This window comes from Psammomys obesus, unplaced genomic scaffold (assembly GCF_907164565.1).
Source record: "Psammomys obesus unplaced genomic scaffold, mPsaObe1.curated_primary_1811, whole genome shotgun sequence".
Taxonomy (NCBI): Eukaryota; Metazoa; Chordata; class Mammalia; order Rodentia; family Muridae; genus Psammomys; species Psammomys obesus.
Window position 1 is genome coordinate 6,221,023 of NW_026585689.1, and position 20,903 is coordinate 6,241,925.

The following is a 20,903-nucleotide window of genomic DNA, read 5'->3' on the forward strand; positions in this document are numbered from 1 at the left end:
ATAGATAGATAGATAGATAGATAGATAGATAGATAGATAGATAGATAGATCTTATAAATTGTCATATAGGAGCTTATCAAGTTTTTTCAATGCATGGTACCAATGTCATTCTTTCTTGTTTCTGTGTTTTTGTCTCTTGTGTGTCTTTAGTCTTCGCCATGCATGGTCAGAAAACAAGACAAACCGCTGCCAGCACCTCCTCCTCCCCTCAGAGATCCACCACCTCCGCCAGAGAGGCCTCCCCCAATCCCACCAGAGAACAGACAGAGCAGACATTTCCACCATGGTGAAAGTGTGCCTTCCAGGGACCAGCCAATGCCTCTTGAAGCCTGGTGCCCTCGGGAAGCCTTTGGAACCAATCAGGTGATGGGATGTCGCATCCTAGGGGATGGCTCTCCAAAGCCTGGAGTCACAGCAAACTCCAATTTAAACGGAAGGCACAGTAGAATGGCTTCAGACCAGGTCCTTATGCGGAAGCACAGACGTCATGATTTGCCTTCAGAAGGAGCCAAGGTAAAAACGTATTCAATGTAGAAGCTGGAGAAACAGCTTGGGGAACTTTCCAGTGGGAGACTTTGTTCCTGGAGTGAAACGCGGGACTGTGTTTAGTTTTTTGTTTGTTTGTTTTTACCTGCCTAACACAGTGCTTCCTCACTGCTCTTTAATTATCTACAGATTCTGAGCAGTGTGAAGCTTAGTCAAAGTGAACACGAAAGAAGTGAGGAAAAGACTATCCTTACATAGTAACTTAAGATGCAGATGTAAGACAGCTGGACAGAGGTTGACCCTCTTCCTCACTCTCCTGCTGAGAGCTTCTCCTACTAATAGCTCAGCGTTGTTAAAATCAGACCAATGCTAAGTGTTTGTGTTCACTCAAAAGTGGAAATGCGATGTAACTGCATGTATCATAAATCAATCTTATAGTAGGATGTTATTTAGGATTTATATATTTGATCCAACTCAGAGAACCAAACATCTCACCTACTGATAAAACATGACCCACTTCATGCTTGCTCACCAAGAAAGCTGTTCCTTTTAAAGCAAAGATATTCCCACACTCCTACGTCCTCATTTAAGCATGAACCATTTGTCACCTGCATTCAGGAAAGAATCTAAGTGTGCAGGCAACTGAAGGGGCAGCAGCAGCCATTGAGCTTAGAAGACTGGGTGGTCTCCCAGGAAACCATTCTGGTGCAATATTCCGTGGTGTTTTAGCTGTGATATTAGATATGTGTCATCTCCCTCTGTACGGAAAATTATTTTGCCTTTTTAACTAATATTCATTTGGACCTAGCTTTGTGATGTTTTTAAAGGGTATTATCTGTTCCTTCAAAATTATGGATTGAATTTAATGTGTTCATCTGACATTCAGGAAACAGGAAGAAACAACATATTGACACACAGGTGTAATACCAACCAGAAAATGCGAAGTTTAAGGTTATCGGCAATCACATAGGGAACTCAAGACCAGCAGCACTGTATGAGACCCTGTCTCATGGCAGGGGAAAAAGAAAACATGCAGTGCCATGTACTCCCGTCTGGTGTTTATGTGTGTGTGTAAGCAGAGTGATGATGAAAACTTTGTGTAATGACATTAACACAGTGGTCTATTGGAAATATTCTGTGTTAAGAAGAGCCATCTCTCAGGAACAGCATTTTACAAATGGGGAGCATAGGTTGCAAACCATGATTGCCTTGAAGGTGACCTGCCATAGCACTGTTCTCAACTCCTATAATTATGTAGATTCCTACAGATTACTTTAAGGTTAAATAAATAAATTTCTTTAAAGTTAAATAAATAAATGTCTTTAAGGTTAAATAAATAAATGTAGTGTAAAAAAGAAAACAAAAAAGCCCGTAGAAAAAGCAGTTTGATAATGTCCTCTAGAAGTAGAGAGCCTGCCCTCGAGGAATTTTCCACAGCCTATAGTCCTGGCTGGGGAGAATTTGGGGGATTTGGTTTTGTTTGTGTTTGTTTGTTAGCCTGTGTTCACCCATGCATGATGACAGTTGTCTTGATAAGAGCCTTGGAACAATGTCTCACGTGAGCAGACTGTGCTGAGGGGGCAGGTCACCCGAGGTGAATGACTTCAGAAATACTTAGTATAATTAACAGCAGAGCCAGTTCTTTGAAGACCCCTTATTTCAGGATCCTTTCAGCTATGACCCTACAGTACATTAGTATAAATATAAAACTGGCCTTCTAGAACACAGCTGTTAACTCTTTAAGATAGTAAAGTTTAAAAAATGGAGTGAGGATTTCTAGGTGTGGACTTAAAGATTTTGTGATGTTAGCACTAGTTCTGAAATATTAATGGAGGATTCAGTTTTGGTTAGTGAAAGTCACCTCTCGCTGAGAGCTGGATTTTCATCCTATTTCTAGTTAACCTCTTTGAGATTCCCCGGGCTTGTGCTCACATGCTCACTCATATCACATGTCCATTCATATTCTTCCTCTCTCTCTTTCTCTGTCTATATGTTTTTCTCACTCTCTCATTTTCTCTTTCTCTCTCTGTCTCCCTCCCTCCATCTCTCCCTCCCTCCACTTATTCCTTGAGAATTTCACTGTGAAATAAAAGAATAAAAGTTTCTCTTCTGAGGGGGAAGAAAAGATTCTTTAAGCTCTAAACTACATTGTGTGTATTAGCATTGCCATCTTTATGTTCTCAAAGATCATTTCACGTTGCAGCAGAACTGCTGTTTGAACCAACTCTTTGCATAAAATATTTTAAAATAGGATACAAACTTGAAGCCGTTAGTTCTTGGCAGTAACGCTGGACCCATCACGAGCTACTGGTTCCTTTTGAGAGTCTGAGGACCCAGCTGGTTCTTACCGATAAACATTGTCTTTAACTTGTCATGTGCCTTGCAGTGACATTGTCCTATAGATGATCTTACGTATAATAATCTTCTGAAGGTATCACTAGATAAGTGTGTCATGTGATTCCCTTCTTGTGATTATCACTTTCTCACTTGGGGTGAGGAAGCCTCTCTTCATACATGTGATCTTAAACTTATCTGTCAGTTCCAAGAGCTGGCTTTCAAGAGGGAAGCCTTTGGGTCCACAGGTCTCATTTGCAGTGTGATGCTGGAGAACTCACGAAGAAGAAACGTTCTTAAATTGTAAAGGAGTTATATTCATAAGATAAAGAATACATTTGCATTTGTAGTTTGATAAAAGTTAAATTTCTCAACATCTGCATGGTCCATAAATATACATTCAGGGGGGCCCTTACACACATCAGATAACAGCAAACAGAGAAATACATTTTTAAATAAAAATTCTTTTCTTCATTTTACAGAAGTTTTCATAATATATTTTCTGTAATTTCAAGGGAATCAAATGTTTATCCATCTGATCTTAGACAGTATATGAGTCACAGGAAAATATCCCAAAGAAACAGGTTAAGAGTTTATGATTCCTAGAGGCACACAGAAAAAAAAATACAATCCAGGATAGCCTAGTTTAAGATAAATGACACAGCCCAGAATGGGCAACTTCCCCAAGGCTGAACCCTCCACAATGTGCTTATTTCGTCATCTTCACTCAGCTGTGCAGGTAGTGGGCTGTCTGTACACTGTGGGATGTAGAGAATTGTGAATGAAAGACAGTCTAAAAGCAGCACAGACTAGGGTAGACAAGACAGGTCTGTGAGGAACTTAATAAGAAAGGAGCATAGGAAGCACCCAGAAAATGTACAGTTTCCTGAGAAAGAAAATGAAATCCTGAAAGTGGAGGCAGAAAAGGAATAAAGTTTTCTGCAAGAGGGTCTCTGGCTGGAGGCTGACAGAGATGACAGACAAGGGTAGCTTCACCCCTTCCCCCATGGGAATAACAGGAACAATACCATGGAGATGGGAAAAACAAACAATGATATTAACTTAATTTGGAATGGTGTGTGGTGCACATAAAGAGTCAAGGTGTGTGCAGCAAAATTGGGTACTACAGTTTGAAACCAGTTTTGGCGTGAAGTTCTTTCAGTGCTTTATGCAGGAAAGAGCTTTCAAAGTGATGATAGCTCCAGACAAACATGATCAGTGTAAATCCTTAACGCTTCTGGTGGAATTGTGGTGGATGGGTGACAGTCGTGGTGGAGGAGGCTGACCCCAATGACCAGGCAGACCCATGCGTGAGTGAGTAGGGTTTCACTGTGGACTTCTTCAGTGGTGCAGCCTGTCTAGATGTCTGGCAGCCTGTTGTTGCCACCATGCGCAAACAGACTCTTCAGGTTTCTAAGGAGCACATAGTTATTTCCAGCTAGATGATTGTGGTTTACAGCACTTCCTCAGGTGGTGCCGCCACCTTCTGCTCTGATGAAATAGGTAAGGTTGAACACGCAATTCGCAACCATCTTTTGGAAGTAGTCACATTCGTTTCGCAGGAATGAGTCTCAGCACATGTAAGCCCTTGGCTGTTCGCATGCTTGCGTAATTCCAGTCTCCTAATTAGGAAGAGCTATGGAGAATTTTTTGTGTAGTATTAAGACTATGCTTAACTCTCAGGACATTGTTTAGAAGTGATTAAAGGAAGACCAGCTACTAAGAAAATGATGTGTATTTGCTAAGAGTATTTTAAGAAAGTATGGTGTTTCTTCCAGTGATAGCAAAGAAATTTCCCTTGTCAGTGCTGCCTCTATTGAGGTCACCTGCACTGTTGTCACTCAACACTGATGGAAGCCCTACTGCACATGAAGTATGTAAGGGAGTTTGCCATAAAATAAGTGAGAAATAAGAGACTGTATTCTGAAACAAACAGGTACAATGTAGGATTGATTCTCTACAAAATAATACTAGATTACAGATATCAAATAAATTGTTCATAGAAAAACTTTAATTTTTCAGAGACAGGAGAAACCTTTAAGCTGCTGTCTATCAAATAACAATTTATGAAGCCATTAGATAAAATGCTATTTCACAATTTGAAACATATTAATTTGCTTTATGAAATTGAAAGAAGTTACTTAATCCCTATAAGTTATTGCCTTACCAGAGAATGAGTGACCTTCCTAATAGGTTGTGTGTTTTCCCAATGTTAACTCTGTTGTCTGTATGGTCTTTTTATTACTTTAATTTAGTTTGTATGTTTGTGTGTGTTGTATACGTATTTAAATATTCTTTTGTGTATTCATATGTAAGAGTGTACAAATGTATGTGGAGGCTCGAAGCTTCCTCCATCTTCCTCTAACATTCTCTCACTTTAAATGTTTATTCCTTTGTTTGCTTGTTTAAATGTTATGTTCATGGCTGTTTTGCCTGCATGCATGTCTGTGTCCCATACACTTGCCTGTTGCCTGCAAAGGCCAGAAGAGAGCCTCAGATCACCTGGAACTGCAGTTACAGACAATTGCAAGCCATCATGTGGGTGCTGGGTATTGAGTCTGTCTTCTCTAGAAGAGCACGAAGTACTTGTAATCACTGAGCCACCTCTCTAGCACTTCTATCACCTGTTTTACAGTGCCTTTCCCTGACCCCAGAGACCACTGATTCACTAGACTAGGCCTGTCCAGTGAGCACTTGTGGTCTCTCAGCACAGTGCTGGGATTGCAGAGGCACACAGCTATGCCCAGCTATAATGTGGAGCTGAAAATAGGAACTCAGGTCTTCTTCCTTGTGTTGCAAGCTCTTTAGCAGCTGAGCTCTCTTCTGTGTCAGGGGACTTGCCTTTGTGAAGCTGAGTATCAGGCAGAAATGTGTGAATTGTCTTATCAGTGTATAGTTCTTCTTTACCAAATTTGAAGCATGCTTTTATTTCCATATGAGTAGATGTTTGGGTATATTGGCATTACTGTTCAAGTGTGTTCATAATGTTTTGATTATAAAATTATAGTTTACTTATTTATTGTCAAACTAATTCAATACCACAACTATTATTTCCAGATCTCCCTTTTGTTACCAAACTTTTATCAAGTAGTAACATGATAGATATTTTTACCCCAAAGTACAGCTTAGTCAACACACACACACACACACCAAAAAAAAAACAAAAAAAAACAAAAAAAACTTTCATTTTACACAGGTTTGAAATGTAATTTTGACAAAATCATTTGATTTTATTACAAAAAAAATCTTAGCAGCATGTCTGCTCAAGTAATGTAAAGTTTTTGGTGAAGAATACTTTCAAATGTTCAACATTATAATTGACATTTGTAGTTGGATGTATGTATTCATCAGATAAAAGACATTTTCATGTTAAAGGATTTTATTGAATTTTGTAATGATTCACATCACTTGGGAAAATTCTCTCTAGCAAAGTTCAAAAATTTTTGTCATGTTCCGTAACATGGTCCTCAGTCAAAAGCCCACGATAAAATCATTTCATTTAAAGATATGTTTTATCAGGATGTAACGGCAGTGTGTTGAATCTAATGAGGGGAAACTGGGGAAAGAAAATTTGAACTAACATAGGCTCTGGTTTTTAGAGTGGAACTTTAATTCTATAAAATTGGATTTTTTTTACAATAGACAAGAGCATCCCTATATCTCAGAGGTGATCTTTCAATCTGGTGATAGGTAAGGATACCCACGGCCTCTGCAGGTTTGCGTTTTAAATCCTCATTGCTGTTTAATATATAAGACACAGAGAAAAATTAAATAGCCGAGACAACTGAAGCTGCCTCTCATCCATCTTGCCCCACTATCAGTCTCATTTTTAAAGATGAATGAATAAGAGTTTATGAAAGAAGCTTATGATACAAATATCTAATGATTACTTCCAAACCTTAAAAGGTCTGTAGTCTTGTGAGAATGCTTTTGCAAAGTTATCCTTTCATTTTACCATCAGTAAGTTGCTCCAGGTCCAGATGACAAGAAAGGCAAAGACCAGTTGCCTTTTTCCAGCATTCCTGCTGTACCTGTAAACCGGAAGCTCCTAATCCCCAGGGATGAGACCTTGGCTCTGCATAGCAAATTATAAACATGGGGACAGTTGCGTGTGGATTTTACAAACCAAACGTGTATATAAAATTTCCACACACGTGGAAAGCCAGAACAATCGTGTCCTTATTGAAAATGGCTCAGAACCTTGGCCTGGACATAACACAGCCCTGCCGGAGTCTACCCACACACTGTGGTATCAGGAAACTGAAAGTGGTACTGGTAGCCCTAAGGGATGTCTGTTTGAAGGGATGCTTCTCTCTCTGGCCAACCCCATTGTGATAAAATCTGATCATTCTTCAGAAGTAGTGCTACCTGCTTATGTATTTATCTGTCTCAATCTCATGTATGAAAATCATAGCATTGCCTCTTTTATGTTTAAAAATCATATTGTAACATATTTCCATATAATCTGTGAGTTATGGTAAGTCGTCACTGATCCTGCTGATTCCTGGATAAATTGTATAATATTACACTAGTCTAAATATTAAAGTAAAATTATGTGAGCTCTGAGAAATCCTAAGAGCTGCTGTGGTTTTAGGCTTTGCTAGGAGTTAAAGTCCAGGAATTAACCCATTTGCTTTACTTTCAGGTCTTTTCCAATGGACACCTTACCAGTGAAGAATATGATGTTCCCCCTCGGCTTTCCCCTCCTCCTCCAGCCACTAGTCTTCTGCCTAGCATAAAGTGAGTTCCACTGAATCTGGAGAGTGTGTGTACATGCATAGTGATAAGGAAAAGGGTGATTTTGAGGTTCTTAGTACAGAAACTGCAGGGTGAGTAGAAAGGAATCACTTGAGACAAAAGCAGTTGAGTCAGGTTTGTAAATTCCAGTATCACATGTTACAACTTCCTCCTTCTGATAATAGCTCCTACAGACTTAGTAAGCTCCTGGGAAGATTAATAATAGAGCAACAGGGCAAGAAAGCTTAGTGTATCCTCCTTTCAAGGAGAGGGCAGAGCTGTACAGCAACCTCTCTCCTCCAGCTTTCTTCTCCTTTCTTATCCCACTACCCAGTTTGACATCAATAAAGTTCCCCCAAATCCCCTGCTTCTCAAATCTGTGGATAGTCCCTGTGGAGTAGTTTTCTATCCAGTTAAGCATCCCATTGCCAGCCCAGACTCATAATTAGACTTCTGAAAGACCCTTCAGGATGTCATCATACCTGCTCTCAGTTGTTATCAGTGGATGTAAAGCTGGGAGTTGGGGACACAACACGCTGGACAATGAGGTGATGTCTAACCAAGTCCCCACCCCCCTTCTTCTTATACACTCTCTTCCCTCCCTCCTGTTTTTCCCAGCCCTCTTCCTGCTCCAGCCTTGGTTTCTCTTTCGTAGCTCTGACTTTTTCTGCCAGCAGTAAGATCCTACAGAATTTTCCCAGCTAAACAGTTTCTCCTTTATTCCTGATGCTTACCCTATAAATCTACACACACCTTGTCTCACTTGGTGGTTTTGGATGCAGCAACCAACCCTCCAACCATCATGCTCCACTTTCTCCTCAAGTTGCGTGTCTCAGCCTCTGCTTTTTATAAAAACTCATGTGACTTCTGTTCAATAATTAATACTGATTCGCATGGGAAGACTTGCAGTGTATACCTATAATCGCAGCACCTGGGAGCCTAAGGCAGGACGAGTGCCGTAATTTGAGGCCACCTTCAGATAGATACAGTGAGTTCCAGGCCAGCCTGTGCTGCAGAGCGAGTCTCTGCTTCAGAAAACAGTAGAAACCACTGGTTTGTATACTTGTTACAGGTTATTTTATAAGTAATTTTGTACTCTGGTATAATGTTTTCCTAAATTTAAAATGATGGGGTGGTTTGGAGGGCACAAATAGGGTGTATGCTTTCGAATACTCCCAGGGAAAATTTTTAAAAAATATGTATTTTTTGACCATTATCTGCTAAGATCTTTAAGTTTTTTGTTTTCTTTTCTGTTTTTTCTTTGCTTCTTTTGTTTTGGCTCTGGGTTGATTTTGGTGTCTTATTTATGCTACCTCTCAGCTACATGGCTAACCATGCTAAGGTCTTCTCTTATTACTAAAGTCTCTGAATGTGTTCATTCCGTCTCTGGAGGTCCTTGAGTGCCTACAAAAGAAGCTAAATCTCAGCTTCCAGAAATCTGATATGCGCTAGAAATTAATATTTTAACGTGTGTAAAGTCACAAGACAGTGTAATGCTCATTAACTAGTTTTAGAAGTTTAGGGAAAGCCAGTACAAACTATGCTATGGAAACATGGATGAGACAGAATGATTCTCAGAGGATCGACACAATTAGATACCATGGTGCCTGAGATAAAACCAGAGTAGAACTTGAGACCATTGAAGGGACAGTAGAGAAGCTGAGCTCCTTCCCCAAAGGAGCTGCCAGGTCTGTAGGAGACACAGCAGTTACATACAAGAGTCCTGTAGGAGCTGCCAAGTCTATGGGAAACACAGCAGTTAGAAGCAGTTACAAGTACTCTGCCATTGGGTCGATGTCAATGAGAACAGACTTGACAGTCTAGTTCCATGTAAAGTAATGTGTGTACACATGGTAACATGTGAGCTCTGTGGCTTCTGAATTTGGGGTTTTAGGAAGTAAGTAGCTGAGGTAGCCCTAGTTCCTGATTAATTCCCCCTCCCCCTGTGCTTATTTAACTCATAGAGTGAGTATGATTCGAGAAGAGGTTGTGTTTTTTGTTTTTGTTTGTTTGTTTGTTTGTTTATCTTTGGTCCTTTAGTAAATTACCATAAACAGCAAAATCATAGCAAAGTGCATTCACTGGTCAGGTTCTAATATTTACCTTTGTTAGAGCCCTTTGGACCAGGAGATAGTTTCTCTCCATTATCTAATTTTTCTTCAATATTTTCTAGTTTTAACTAAAAAATATTTGACAAGCACATTTATCAGAAAGTAGTTTTGATTTTGCATGTTACAAACTAGACATAGCTATGATTTAGATTTTCTTGGTATATTTATATTTTCTCCTGTAACTATAACTGTAGAAATCATGTAAAGTATATAAAAGAAAGTAAAATCATAATCCTGACAGCACATAGACATAACCAAAATATCAACATCCAACTTTAATACTTGGCCATGGTTTTTGTTTTTCTATTGAGGCCTGTTCTGTCATCATTTAGCTTACTTGTGGAGATGACTTCATGCTCTCCTTTGTCATTTGATAGTGTCACACCCATTTTTTTTCAGAATATGTATAACTTTTCCTGTGAAATCATGAAATTTTGAAGTCAGCCGTAGAATAAAATCACATTTGGTTCCACGTTTTACTCCAGCATTAATTAGTTGCCCTATTTTGAAGAAGGTCCCTTCTCTGGACTAATAAGTTTAATTTAAGCGTTATCTAAAATCCTTTGAGCTTCAACTCCCTGTGCAGCAGTGGCTATGAGTTATTCACTATATGGTGTTAATTATATTGGAAATTTTGGTGGCCTGAATGCTTTCTACTATAGCTGCTGACCATATACTGTTGCAGAAACCAGTATGGGTTGAACTATTGCCCATGCTAGCATTACTAATATTATAACCGTTATAGTAGTTTCATTATAATCATCATATTGTTCATATTATTATTGTGATATCTGATATAATGTTGATAATGAAATTGTTCTTCTGGACAATATCCACAAAATTTATTATTAATCTTTCTCTGCTTTCACCTATTAGACAGTACTGTCCATGTCTAAAGAGCACCCGTCATTCAAGGATAACAGAACAAAGGTCTTGAGAAAACGTATATGCTCACTGACACAAGGCTATTGGACATTCAGATCCCCATTGTCATCTTAGATTCTTGGTCTTTGTTGAAACACCAAGCCAAAGTGAAATTTTAAATCACTGCTTAAACTAAACCTATAGTTTTCACAAGTGGCGAAAATCACAGTGATAAATTAAACTCAGCAAGCTAGCTTCCACTCTGTTGTTAGAAGTAGCTATCAAGGCATAATTATTCAGCATTTGATACTGGTACTTGATACCTTTTGTTTTTTGTTGTTTTTTTTTTTTAGGGCAGAGCACATTCTCTGAGGTTGTCTTTTATGCTAGTCTTCATCTTGGTGGTTATGTGAATCTTATTACTCGATTTATAACTTTTTTCTGAAAATATGTTAGTGTAAAGTAAGCGTGAAAAGAAAGTCATTCTTTTTAGAGATACTTCATTTCCTGATTTTTTTTCCTAAATGGTTTACTTAATATTACTGACACTATGAACATAAAGCTTTAAATAAAAACTTGAAATATAGATATTTATTATAACTTTTTAAAAGAGAGAACAAAAATTTCACATGGACTATTTTACTTCATATTTAAATTATAATATATAATATATACTTTGTATATTCATGTAGTATACTATTAACTGTTTGCTTACTAACTTATATTTGACTAATATGATTTTTAAGTTTAATCAAATGGAAGTCTAAATGTTTCAAATGTTTATTGTCCTTGGCATACTATACTGTCAAATGAATACAATGCTAGGTATAATAGTGGAGTGGATATTGCCAAGTAAAACAGCGTTATTTAATGCAGAGGGATATCACTACTCTCAGAAAATGGTTGTCGTGTGCGTCTCTGCTTACAAATGGATGTTCTAATTTTGGCATATTAATCACAAGCTGTCAGATACCTTGGAACCAAGACAACTTGGTTCATACTTTTCTTAAAGGGTTCTCCATTGTGGGCGGTGCTGATGTTTGTTGTTTTTACGTATCTTTTAGGTAGGTAAGACACTAATTGGGGGCTCATTGATAAAAGAATCCAATTTTGCCTAGCTGTCTTTGTTGTATTCTGTTGCTGTGCTCACTGGAGCCTGGGAGAGCAAGATCAAACCCCTAGTGCCTCTGGAATGGGGTCTCTAATTAAGGAGAGTAGAAAGTAAGCAGGTCATTCTGTTGGATGCTGTCAGTTAGAGGTAAGTTCCCGGAGGAAAATCAAACGTGGAACAGGATAACTAATGACAGGCAGGCTGTCACTCTTGATGTGCTCCTGAGGAAAGGGTGTCTTCAAGCAGAAACACAGGAGAAGTGAGGGAGAGAGCCAGCTGTCTGTGTGAAGAGCCCGAGCCTGCTGCACAGGTGTGCCGCTGCTGCAGCTGTCTCCGGGTTAAAAGCAAGTCTGTGACATCGCTGCCAGTCAAAGCTTAGTCTAAAGCAGGAGGCTACAGCACGCTTGCCTTTTCCTGATGGTGTGAAAGGACCCGCAAAATCACTGTAAAATACTTGGCAATATTATGTGCTACAGACACAAAATAATCTTGTCAAATATCACTATTTTGTTTTGCGGGTTCTCTGGGCTTTGTCTTCTCTGAATTACATATATTTCTTGTTCGGATAAAAACAGTGTACACAGGAAACATGAAATAAAACATATGGCAGCTTGAACTCCTATTTTAATAAAAACAGCCATATCTTTACTTTGTGCCATTAGTCCGTGAACAGAGATCTATATAGAAAACAAGTAAAATGACATATTATTTAAAATGCTTTCTGTCTATAAAGGTTCTGGAAATTGCTGCTTTTTCGTTCTCTTTTTACCAGCCTGGTTATTTTTCTCTTCTAATACCCCCTCATTATTTTTATCTAAAAGCTTGTAAGTGTTCAATTATGTGCAAAGTAGGGTAATCCTTGATGAACTCAAGGTCTTCCCTTAAACATGTTGCAATTCTAAAAAGAAACAGGCAAATAGCAGTATAGTAAACACATCAATAAAAGGACGTATGCTAAGTATACATAATAGAAAGGTCACAGAAAATTATTGAATTTGTTGCCATTTTCTTGGGGATTTTTATAGACACCAGACATGTGAAATGGTCTGCTTTTGTTTTCAAAGAAAAGGTAATGTGTCCAGGGTTGCTCCAATTAGGAATGAAAACCACTTGAAGAGAGTGATACTAGAGGTCTGGTGTGAAGGTGAATGGTAAGAGCACGTACAATCTGCCTGCCCTGTGGTTATGTACCTCATGCTGGGAATATGCAGTTCTTGGGAGGAATATCTCTGTGAGCCTTCAGCTTTGAAAGGTGAAAGTACTCGCCACCTATCTCAGAAGGTATCGCTGTGATGACCTGAAATTCGAGCTCTTTCTTCTCATCATGTGCGTGCATATGCATTCAAGTCAGTGCATTGGTGTGCGATTAGGAAGGCTCAGGTAACTTTCCAAGTTACAGGAATAACAGTTTTGCAACCTGGAGAACTGTATTGTAGTGTACTATGACAGGAATAGCAGCAGAAGGCAGGACATAGCAGGAATGCGGAGTGACATCGCAGTGGTTGTAAGTCTAGTGAGTAGTAATGGCTGTAAATGGCTGAATAATGACTTGGCATCTTAAATTTGGAGCCAATATCTTACCCTGCTTTATTCCTCTGGGATCCTGGAGGAATAAAATAAAATGATACCTGTCACCTAAGGCCCATCAGTGACTGACTGAAGGATCCATTTCCCCAGCCTGTTGTTTAGATAACATATACAGGAATAGTGATTCTAAGTCCATTTATGTTGCCACTTGTCGACTCACACATGATACAAAAGTTTGTTAAAATCATTGGGTCTGCTTAATTTCACTGTTTTTTGTTTGTTTTTAGTTACAAGTTCTTTATAGTAAAGTCTTAAAAAAATTTCAAACATTAAAATCTAAGAGAAAATAGAGAACTTTCTTAAAGGACTTTATTAAAACGGTGATAGATGGGAAATACCAGGATGTATTTTTCATATGCCAATATAAGTAGCACATAGCTTTCTTCACTTCTAGTTATAACTCAGCAAAACTCACTTAACCAAATAAAATCTCCAACTAGTAATCTAATACTGAACCGATACTATTTGATAAAATATTAAAGAATTATTGACCTTCAAAGTTACATCGTTTGTTCTCTGACTAATGAAAGAGGGGTGGCATTTAGCTAGGCAAGAACTTCTTCTGTAAGAAAGTATATAGAATTATCCACAATACGTGTTTTGTTTTGTTTTGTTTTGTTTTATCATTTATTTCTTGCACTGGCAAGATGGCCAATGAATAGAAGCACTTGCTGCTAAGCCTGACAAACTGAATTTAATCCCTGGGAACCACATGATGAAAGGAGAAAATAAGAACCGATGCCCACGAGTAATCCTTTGACCTCCATGCATACTTTGGCATGAGAAAATACACATAAAGCAATAGTAAATTAATTCAAATTAAAATGGTTATTCTTTCTTCATAATGAAGGGCATCTTTGGAAGTTATTAAATCATTACAGTAACCTGTAACAGACAAAATTGAACATCCTGCCAAGGTTGTAATTATTGAGTATTAGCTCCAAAGCTTCTCTTAAGTCTCGGAAGTAACTACATGAGTTGTATAAGAATAAGAGTGCATTAAGACTGAGAGCAGATCAGGATAGAGTACGGAAACAGACAGGGCACTCCTCCTCTGCTGATGGAGAAATCCTGGTCCTTACAGTAGTTGGTGAAATAAAGGTCTCTTTGCAAGGATTTAGAGTTTGCAGGAAAACACAGTTGTTTCTAACCCTGTTAAGACACCATCAAGTCATAATTTTGAGACATACGTACTTGCTACCTTTAGTTGGGGGGTGTATCTCCCAAGGTTCAACTATAGTGGCTGTACCACTGGGGTCTATTAACTAATGTAATAGGCTGTATTCTGGGCTGCCTAGCAGACCTTCTGTCACTGCCATAGCGTTTCAGGTCACCATTAACTGTCATTTGGATCCTAACGTATTTCTAGAAAACAGGGCTTTAAAAACTCTTCAAAGAAGAATTAAAATATAAGCTTTTGAAAACTCCTAATGGAGCCTTTCTTTGATCTCTGAATTCTCTAGGGATGTATCTGGGTAGCTAAAACTTTAAAACCTTGGATTTTTCAAAATAGCTTTCCAAATGATCATATACACACACGACACACCTTAGAAGTTATTTCCCATTGTAACAATTGTTCATTTCTCTCTGGCCCAAAAGTGAAAAAGTAATAAAAAGTTCTCCAAAAATCAAAGCTTTTTGTGCATGACATTAGGGATATGCAACTTTTATAGTATGCAAATGTTCCAAAATTTGAAGGAAAAAAATGTGAAAAACTATCTTAGTCCCATGGATTTCACGAAAAACACCTGGTGGTGAGAAGAAATGAAAATAAAAAAAAAAAAAATGTAGGCATGATTGCCTCATATACCATAGGGTTCTTGCTCCCTCTACAGAAGGTGCTGACACATTACACTTTTTAGAGACCTTTCCTATGAAATTAATGATAGTTAAAATGGATTTGGATCCATATTCTTCTAATGTCTTGCAAACTAGCTGTCTGTCTCCAGTTGGCCACTCTGATTTGAACAGATTTCTTTTGGACTATTTCTTGGGTAGTAACAAGGGTTGGATTAAATTCCACACAAGAAGTAGAGTATTTTTCACTTTTACTTTTATCTATCTATCTATCTATCTATCTATCTATCTATCTATCTATCCATCCATCTATATATATATATTACATATCTCCAAGTGATGAAGTAAAAAGCTCAAATTCATCATGGTATGAGATACTTGTTTTATTTAGTGATTGCTGTGGGAAGAACTGTAGCACTAGAATTATTGGTTGACAAGAATGCTAAGTTTCTTTCATGTACGTTTTTTTCTTAAACTATAGGTACTAGCCACAAACAAGTTTGAACCTTTCAAGAACCCTGTTTCCAGTTGATTCCAGTGTATTCTTAACACCTTTACTTGTTTACACTACATGGGAGGGAGTGTTTAACCCTTCAGTAGCTGGGTTTGAATAATTGTAAACATTTGCTCTTACACCCTTAGTTATAAAGCCCTTTCTTTTTTCATAGTTTATTTTTTTCTTACTATACCCTTTAAAACCATAGCTATGAATATTTTTATCTTAATGTTTCAAGGCCTTTCTATTTACATTGGATGTAATAACAGTTTACAGTGGGAAAATGCACGTGACAAAGTAGCTTTGTCATTTGTGTATATCACATCACACCTTCCTGCTCCGAATGTTTATGATGTTTAAACTAGATTGATTTTTTGTTGTTGTTGTTTTGTTTTCATTTTGGTAGGTGTACTGGTCCATTAGCAAACTGTCTCTCAGAGAAGAGAGACACAGTAGAAGAAGATGACGATGAATACAAGATTCCTTCATCCCATCCTGTTTCCCTGAATTCACAACCATCTCATTGTCATAATGTCAAACCTCCTGTTCGGTAAGAAGCTAGCACCCTGTGCCATCCTGCATCTGCACAAGCGTCATCCTAGTGCCACACATGGGGGTTGATCGTATGCCGTTCCAGACTTCGTGCTTGGCTGAAAAGTCCTTCCTAACCTGTCATTCCTATCTACTTTCCTCACTGCTTCCTGGCGAAGCATTTTGTTGCCCTCTTCCCCCGCAAAGCCAAGTTACAATCTAATGAAATGAGGCTATGCATTACATATAATGATGATTAATTCATTCATTTCCCCCAAGATATTTAAATGAATTTCATCAGCTCTGAGAATATATATCATGAAGAAAAATTAGCACTTAGAAACTAATACTATGGTGCTAGGTCAACCTTCCTTAGAATTTTTCTTCATAATGTGAAGACTAGTATAATTTATATTCATTTCCCTTCTTGTTATGTAATGTGCTTCTACTGAAATCATAAGACAATGGGGGAAGCCCTAAAGTTCCTTCTCAGCTTCTTTTTTGACCTGTTTTACCTTCTCTTGGGTGATATAAGAATATAAATAATTTTGTTTTCACTTTTGTTGTTTGATATCCTCACTGTAATGAGGACATTGTTGGTCTTCGCAGTGCCAGTCTCACTGCGTTATAATCATGATATAAAGTGAATGAATTGTAAAAAAAATAAAAATAATAAAACTTTTTAAAAAGTTATTAATAATGGCTTACCTACGTTGAAATATTCTCTTTAAGCAAAACCACGGCCTTGCATACATAAAATTTAATATAATTATTTATAATAACATCTATATTATTTTTATCTTACTGACCTGTCAAACATGTAACAATCTAATCTTAGCTTTAAAACATATTCTGAACTCGAGTTCCCCTTGCATAATGGAACTGTTTTTGTTCAGCTCTGCTCAGCTGCCATTCTTGGTGGCTCCCGATGACTGAGGGATAGGAGACTAAGCTCATCAGTCATCTGTCCCGTTTTTATTCAGTGTGCTATTCTCGCTTGGGGCCAAGTCAGTCAGCTGAAAGCATTTTATGAGTCATGTTTTCTTCTTTAGAGGCAAAACCCTTTTCAGCAGTCTTATCAAGGTACAGAAATATTTGGAAAAGGAGTGGACTTATTTTGAAACCAGGATGGTGTCTCATAACGGATCCTGGTGAGCAGGCTTACTACCCAGGCTTAGTGGTGCACAGTCCATGCTTTTACTGGTTATAGCAAGAGCCAGCTATTTCGTGTTAATCACGCTGTTGAGTATTATTGAGAAGAAAATTACTAGGAGAGTGTTTGTTACATTGGAAGAACCAGGTACCCACTGAGCTAGTAGAGAGAAAGTCACGCCTTCACACCAAGTTTAAACTGCTACCAAATTCCAGTTTCTTTGTCTCTTACTAATGTGTATGAATTTTTAGAAGCCAAAATTGAACAAGATTTTTATCATTTCATTGGGATTCTCATTCTTTTCCTGGCTAGAAGAATGAAGACTACAAGTTTAGTTAATCCAAGTTTAATTGCTACGTTATAGTAGATAGGATTTCAGTAGCTGGCCTCTTGGATACTGAATCTGCATGTGAATTATATACATCATAACCATCTCCCCACAGTTATAAAGAAGTAATAAGTGTTGCTAATCCTTAAGTTTCATTGTAATGAATCTTTATCTAATTTGTTTCCCAAAACCACTGGATGGAGTGTCATCTGCAGAATATTTTCCCTCTCGGTAGCTCTTTCTTTTCCTGTATGTCACTCACTCCCCCTTTGGAACATCAAGAAAAATAAATTGTCAACTTGTGGGACGCAAAACAGTAAATGATTAATTCAGTTCAGTTTCAGCAAAATCGATCATCATTATGAAGACTCAATACATAACTGTTCTTAAATGAACCATATATTGCCTGTTAAAAAGAAGTGGCCACCAGAGAGAGTAGAAATGAATTTTAGATGAATTGCTCTTCAGTATCTATTGAAATATCCACTGTCTCCTCCATTATGTATGTACTTTTACTTTGCTCTAAGAAATCAGAATAATTCAGAAGTATAAAACTTCACTTTCCGTGGTTCTTTTTTGGCCAGATGTTACTAAGCTAGATGGTAGAGGGCAAGTGTGTCCGGTCCCCTGGCCTTCCTACATTCTCCCATGCCCACTATTGTTGCCAACACCACAATTATGCCTTTTGATTGAATTAATATTTACCTGGATTAAGACACTTGATGTGTCCCCAAAGCCTTTGCTGACCCTAAGGTGCCAGAGAGCCAGCATTTGCTCCGTGGAGTAGCAAGGTAGGTTTAGAAGCTGTAGGCCGTTGAGCAGTCCCTGCAGAAATTTTTGGAAAGTTTTGAACGTGTCACAGTCGTTCCTCTCGTCTAAGTCCCTGGTATAATTTTATTTCAAATAATGCGTTAAGTTGAATAAGCAAACAGGTTCTGTGTCGTCAGAAAATATTGAGGCCATCAGACCTTACAGAGAGTTTTGTGTGTCGTTTAGGTCTCTGTCACTTCAGAACCTGGGTCAGGTGCAACTGAAATCTTGCACAGATGTGCTTAGGTTTCAGCTGCTGTAGTAGTTCTTTGTTTCAGTTGGAGAAAGAGAAAGACACTTTTACCTTCAGACACTTATATCTGGCTTTAAAGTCTGAGTCATGGTAGGTGCATATTGTAACTAGTACTTTTTCTCGAAAAGACAGTTTGGATTATTTCGTAGTCTTATTACCTTAGTAGGTATGACAGTCCTCTCTGGGATCCTCACCTCACACCCTCCGTAACTTTTACATGATTCTTGCCCTCTGGTCTCCACATTAGGTCTTGTGACAATGGTCACTGTATATTGAATGGAACTCATGGTACGCCTTCAGAGATGAAGAAATCAAACATCCCAGATTTAGGCATCTACTTGAAGGGTATGTATGGAATATATTTTCCTTCATAATATACATCTCAATGGTCAGAACTTAGAGGCAAAGTCCCCTTCTGTTTTCCTCCTGAATGTCCATTAGGGTTTTGTGTCATCCTCCAGGAGATGTTTTTGATTCAGCCTCTGCTCCAGTGTCTTTAGCACCTGCCAGGTCTCTGCCCCAGGACAACCCACAGCATGGTGCTTCCTCAACAGGACGCCCTCTGATTATGATCTCATCCCTCCATTAGGTTGAAACTTTAAAAACAGCTTAAACAGCCACTTTTCTGCTCTTCATAGCTGCATTATTAGAATTAAGAGCTCAGTATAATACAGACTCTGGGTTGAGAATTTGTCAATCCCCTTAGGGTTCTCCAGGTGATGGTGGCTCCTGCGTCCATGTGACCGTCACTCAACTAGATAAACTAATGGTATAGGCAATAGCTGGAAATTTTAAGATGGTTTTCATAGCATCTCCTGGACTTTTTTAATGTGTCAGAATTTTCTATAATAATGCACCACTTTTATAATCAGACAAAGTACTTAACTGACTTTGTTTTAAGCTATGTTTCCACTGTATCATCCTTACATGAGTAAAAGAGCATGACGACCTAAAGAGCTGACCATCAGTGAGGATTTCATCAGGATTTCTAGACTCGATTCTGTGTGAAGACACAAGCAACCTAAGTGTTGCACACTCCCCTTGGCCTGTGTCCAGTGGCTTCCCAGTGATGATCTGAAGTGTTAAGGCAGATCCCCTGCAAGCATACAGATTCTTAGGAAACATGAACCGCATTCTACTTCACCATGAAATGGCCAGTTAATCTCTTAGGTTAACTGAATTATAGGAAAGTAGCTACTTCATTTTAGAAAGCATGAACAAGTCCTGTTGTTCATGTGTATTAGGTCATCAAGAATATTAAGTGTACTTCTGTATTTCCTAATATGTACCATTATATGACAACATCACTGACCCATATTTTGAATGTTCAGTTACAATGTCTTTTGTTTCTGCTTTATTGATCAGAGGTTTCCATTTTGTTCTAATCAGTTTTTCCTCGTGTACCAGAGCTCTAAGACCCTCTAACTTCCAGTCTACAGTCTTGTTTCCTGGTTTGCTTTTTCTCTAAACTGGATCTTGACCCATGACTCAAGTCTCTATGATCTGTTTACTAGAATTCTCTGTAGGACTGTCAGGAGCCTGTGGGCTTGCATCTGCTCTAGTGGGGTAGGTCTTTTGTTCAATGTAATAGTTTTAGGTGGACAATGACTTCTGTTAGCTAACCCAGTAGAAGTTAGAGCCTGTCTCTACTATTGGGCCTTCCTGTTCCTTGGCCTGTCCATCAGTTCTTACTGTTCGCTCAGCTAAGAAAAACACTCACTCATTGCCTTTCCTGAATATACATTTCCCGAGCTGCTGCTGTTCCACATGTCGTCAGTACCTTACTGGTTGCCACTTGTATTTTTCTTCTCCCATCTTAGAAACTCTCCTTGAGACAAATCAAACACTTTCACCTGTCAGTCACAAATGTTTGTGAATAGGTTTTAGCTCCCTTTGATAGAATCTAAGCTCCTTAAGTTTTGAGCTTCATATCACTCAATGCCTAGTATGGGACCTGATACTGAGAGGCTGAAAAAAAAAAAGATATGAATTTGATTCTATGACAGCCAGAACCTGGAATGATAACAGATTTCTCATTCATCTTCAAATGCTTTAAATTAGAAAAATATTTATGATGATTAGATTAGATATTCTACATATTTTTACAAGACAAGCAGAATGAATGGTAAATTCACGCTAAAGTATTTATGTTTAATTCAGTCAGCTTAAATGCATGTGAGTTCTTAGTATTAGAATATGAAGCTGTCTCACTGACAGCTCATTTGACATACATATTTGGATATTATATTTAGTTCATTGGGTTTTTTTTTTTTTTTTTTTTTTTTTTTTTTTTTTTTTTTTTTTT

General features: G+C 38.1%; 1 protein-coding gene across 1 annotated transcript in view; it reads left to right on the plus strand.

The window, feature by feature from the left end:
* Cblb (Cbl proto-oncogene B) overlaps positions 1 to 20,903 on the plus strand; it is a 201,183-nt gene that overhangs the window by 154,258 nt on the left and 26,022 nt on the right. The window contains exons 12-15 of the mRNA XM_055593944.1: positions 151 to 513; positions 7,466 to 7,560; positions 15,930 to 16,073; positions 18,846 to 18,943. Coding sequence (XP_055449919.1) covers positions 151 to 513; positions 7,466 to 7,560; positions 15,930 to 16,073; positions 18,846 to 18,943 — 700 coding nt within the window. The remainder of the gene's footprint in view (positions 1 to 150; positions 514 to 7,465; positions 7,561 to 15,929; positions 16,074 to 18,845; positions 18,944 to 20,903) is intronic.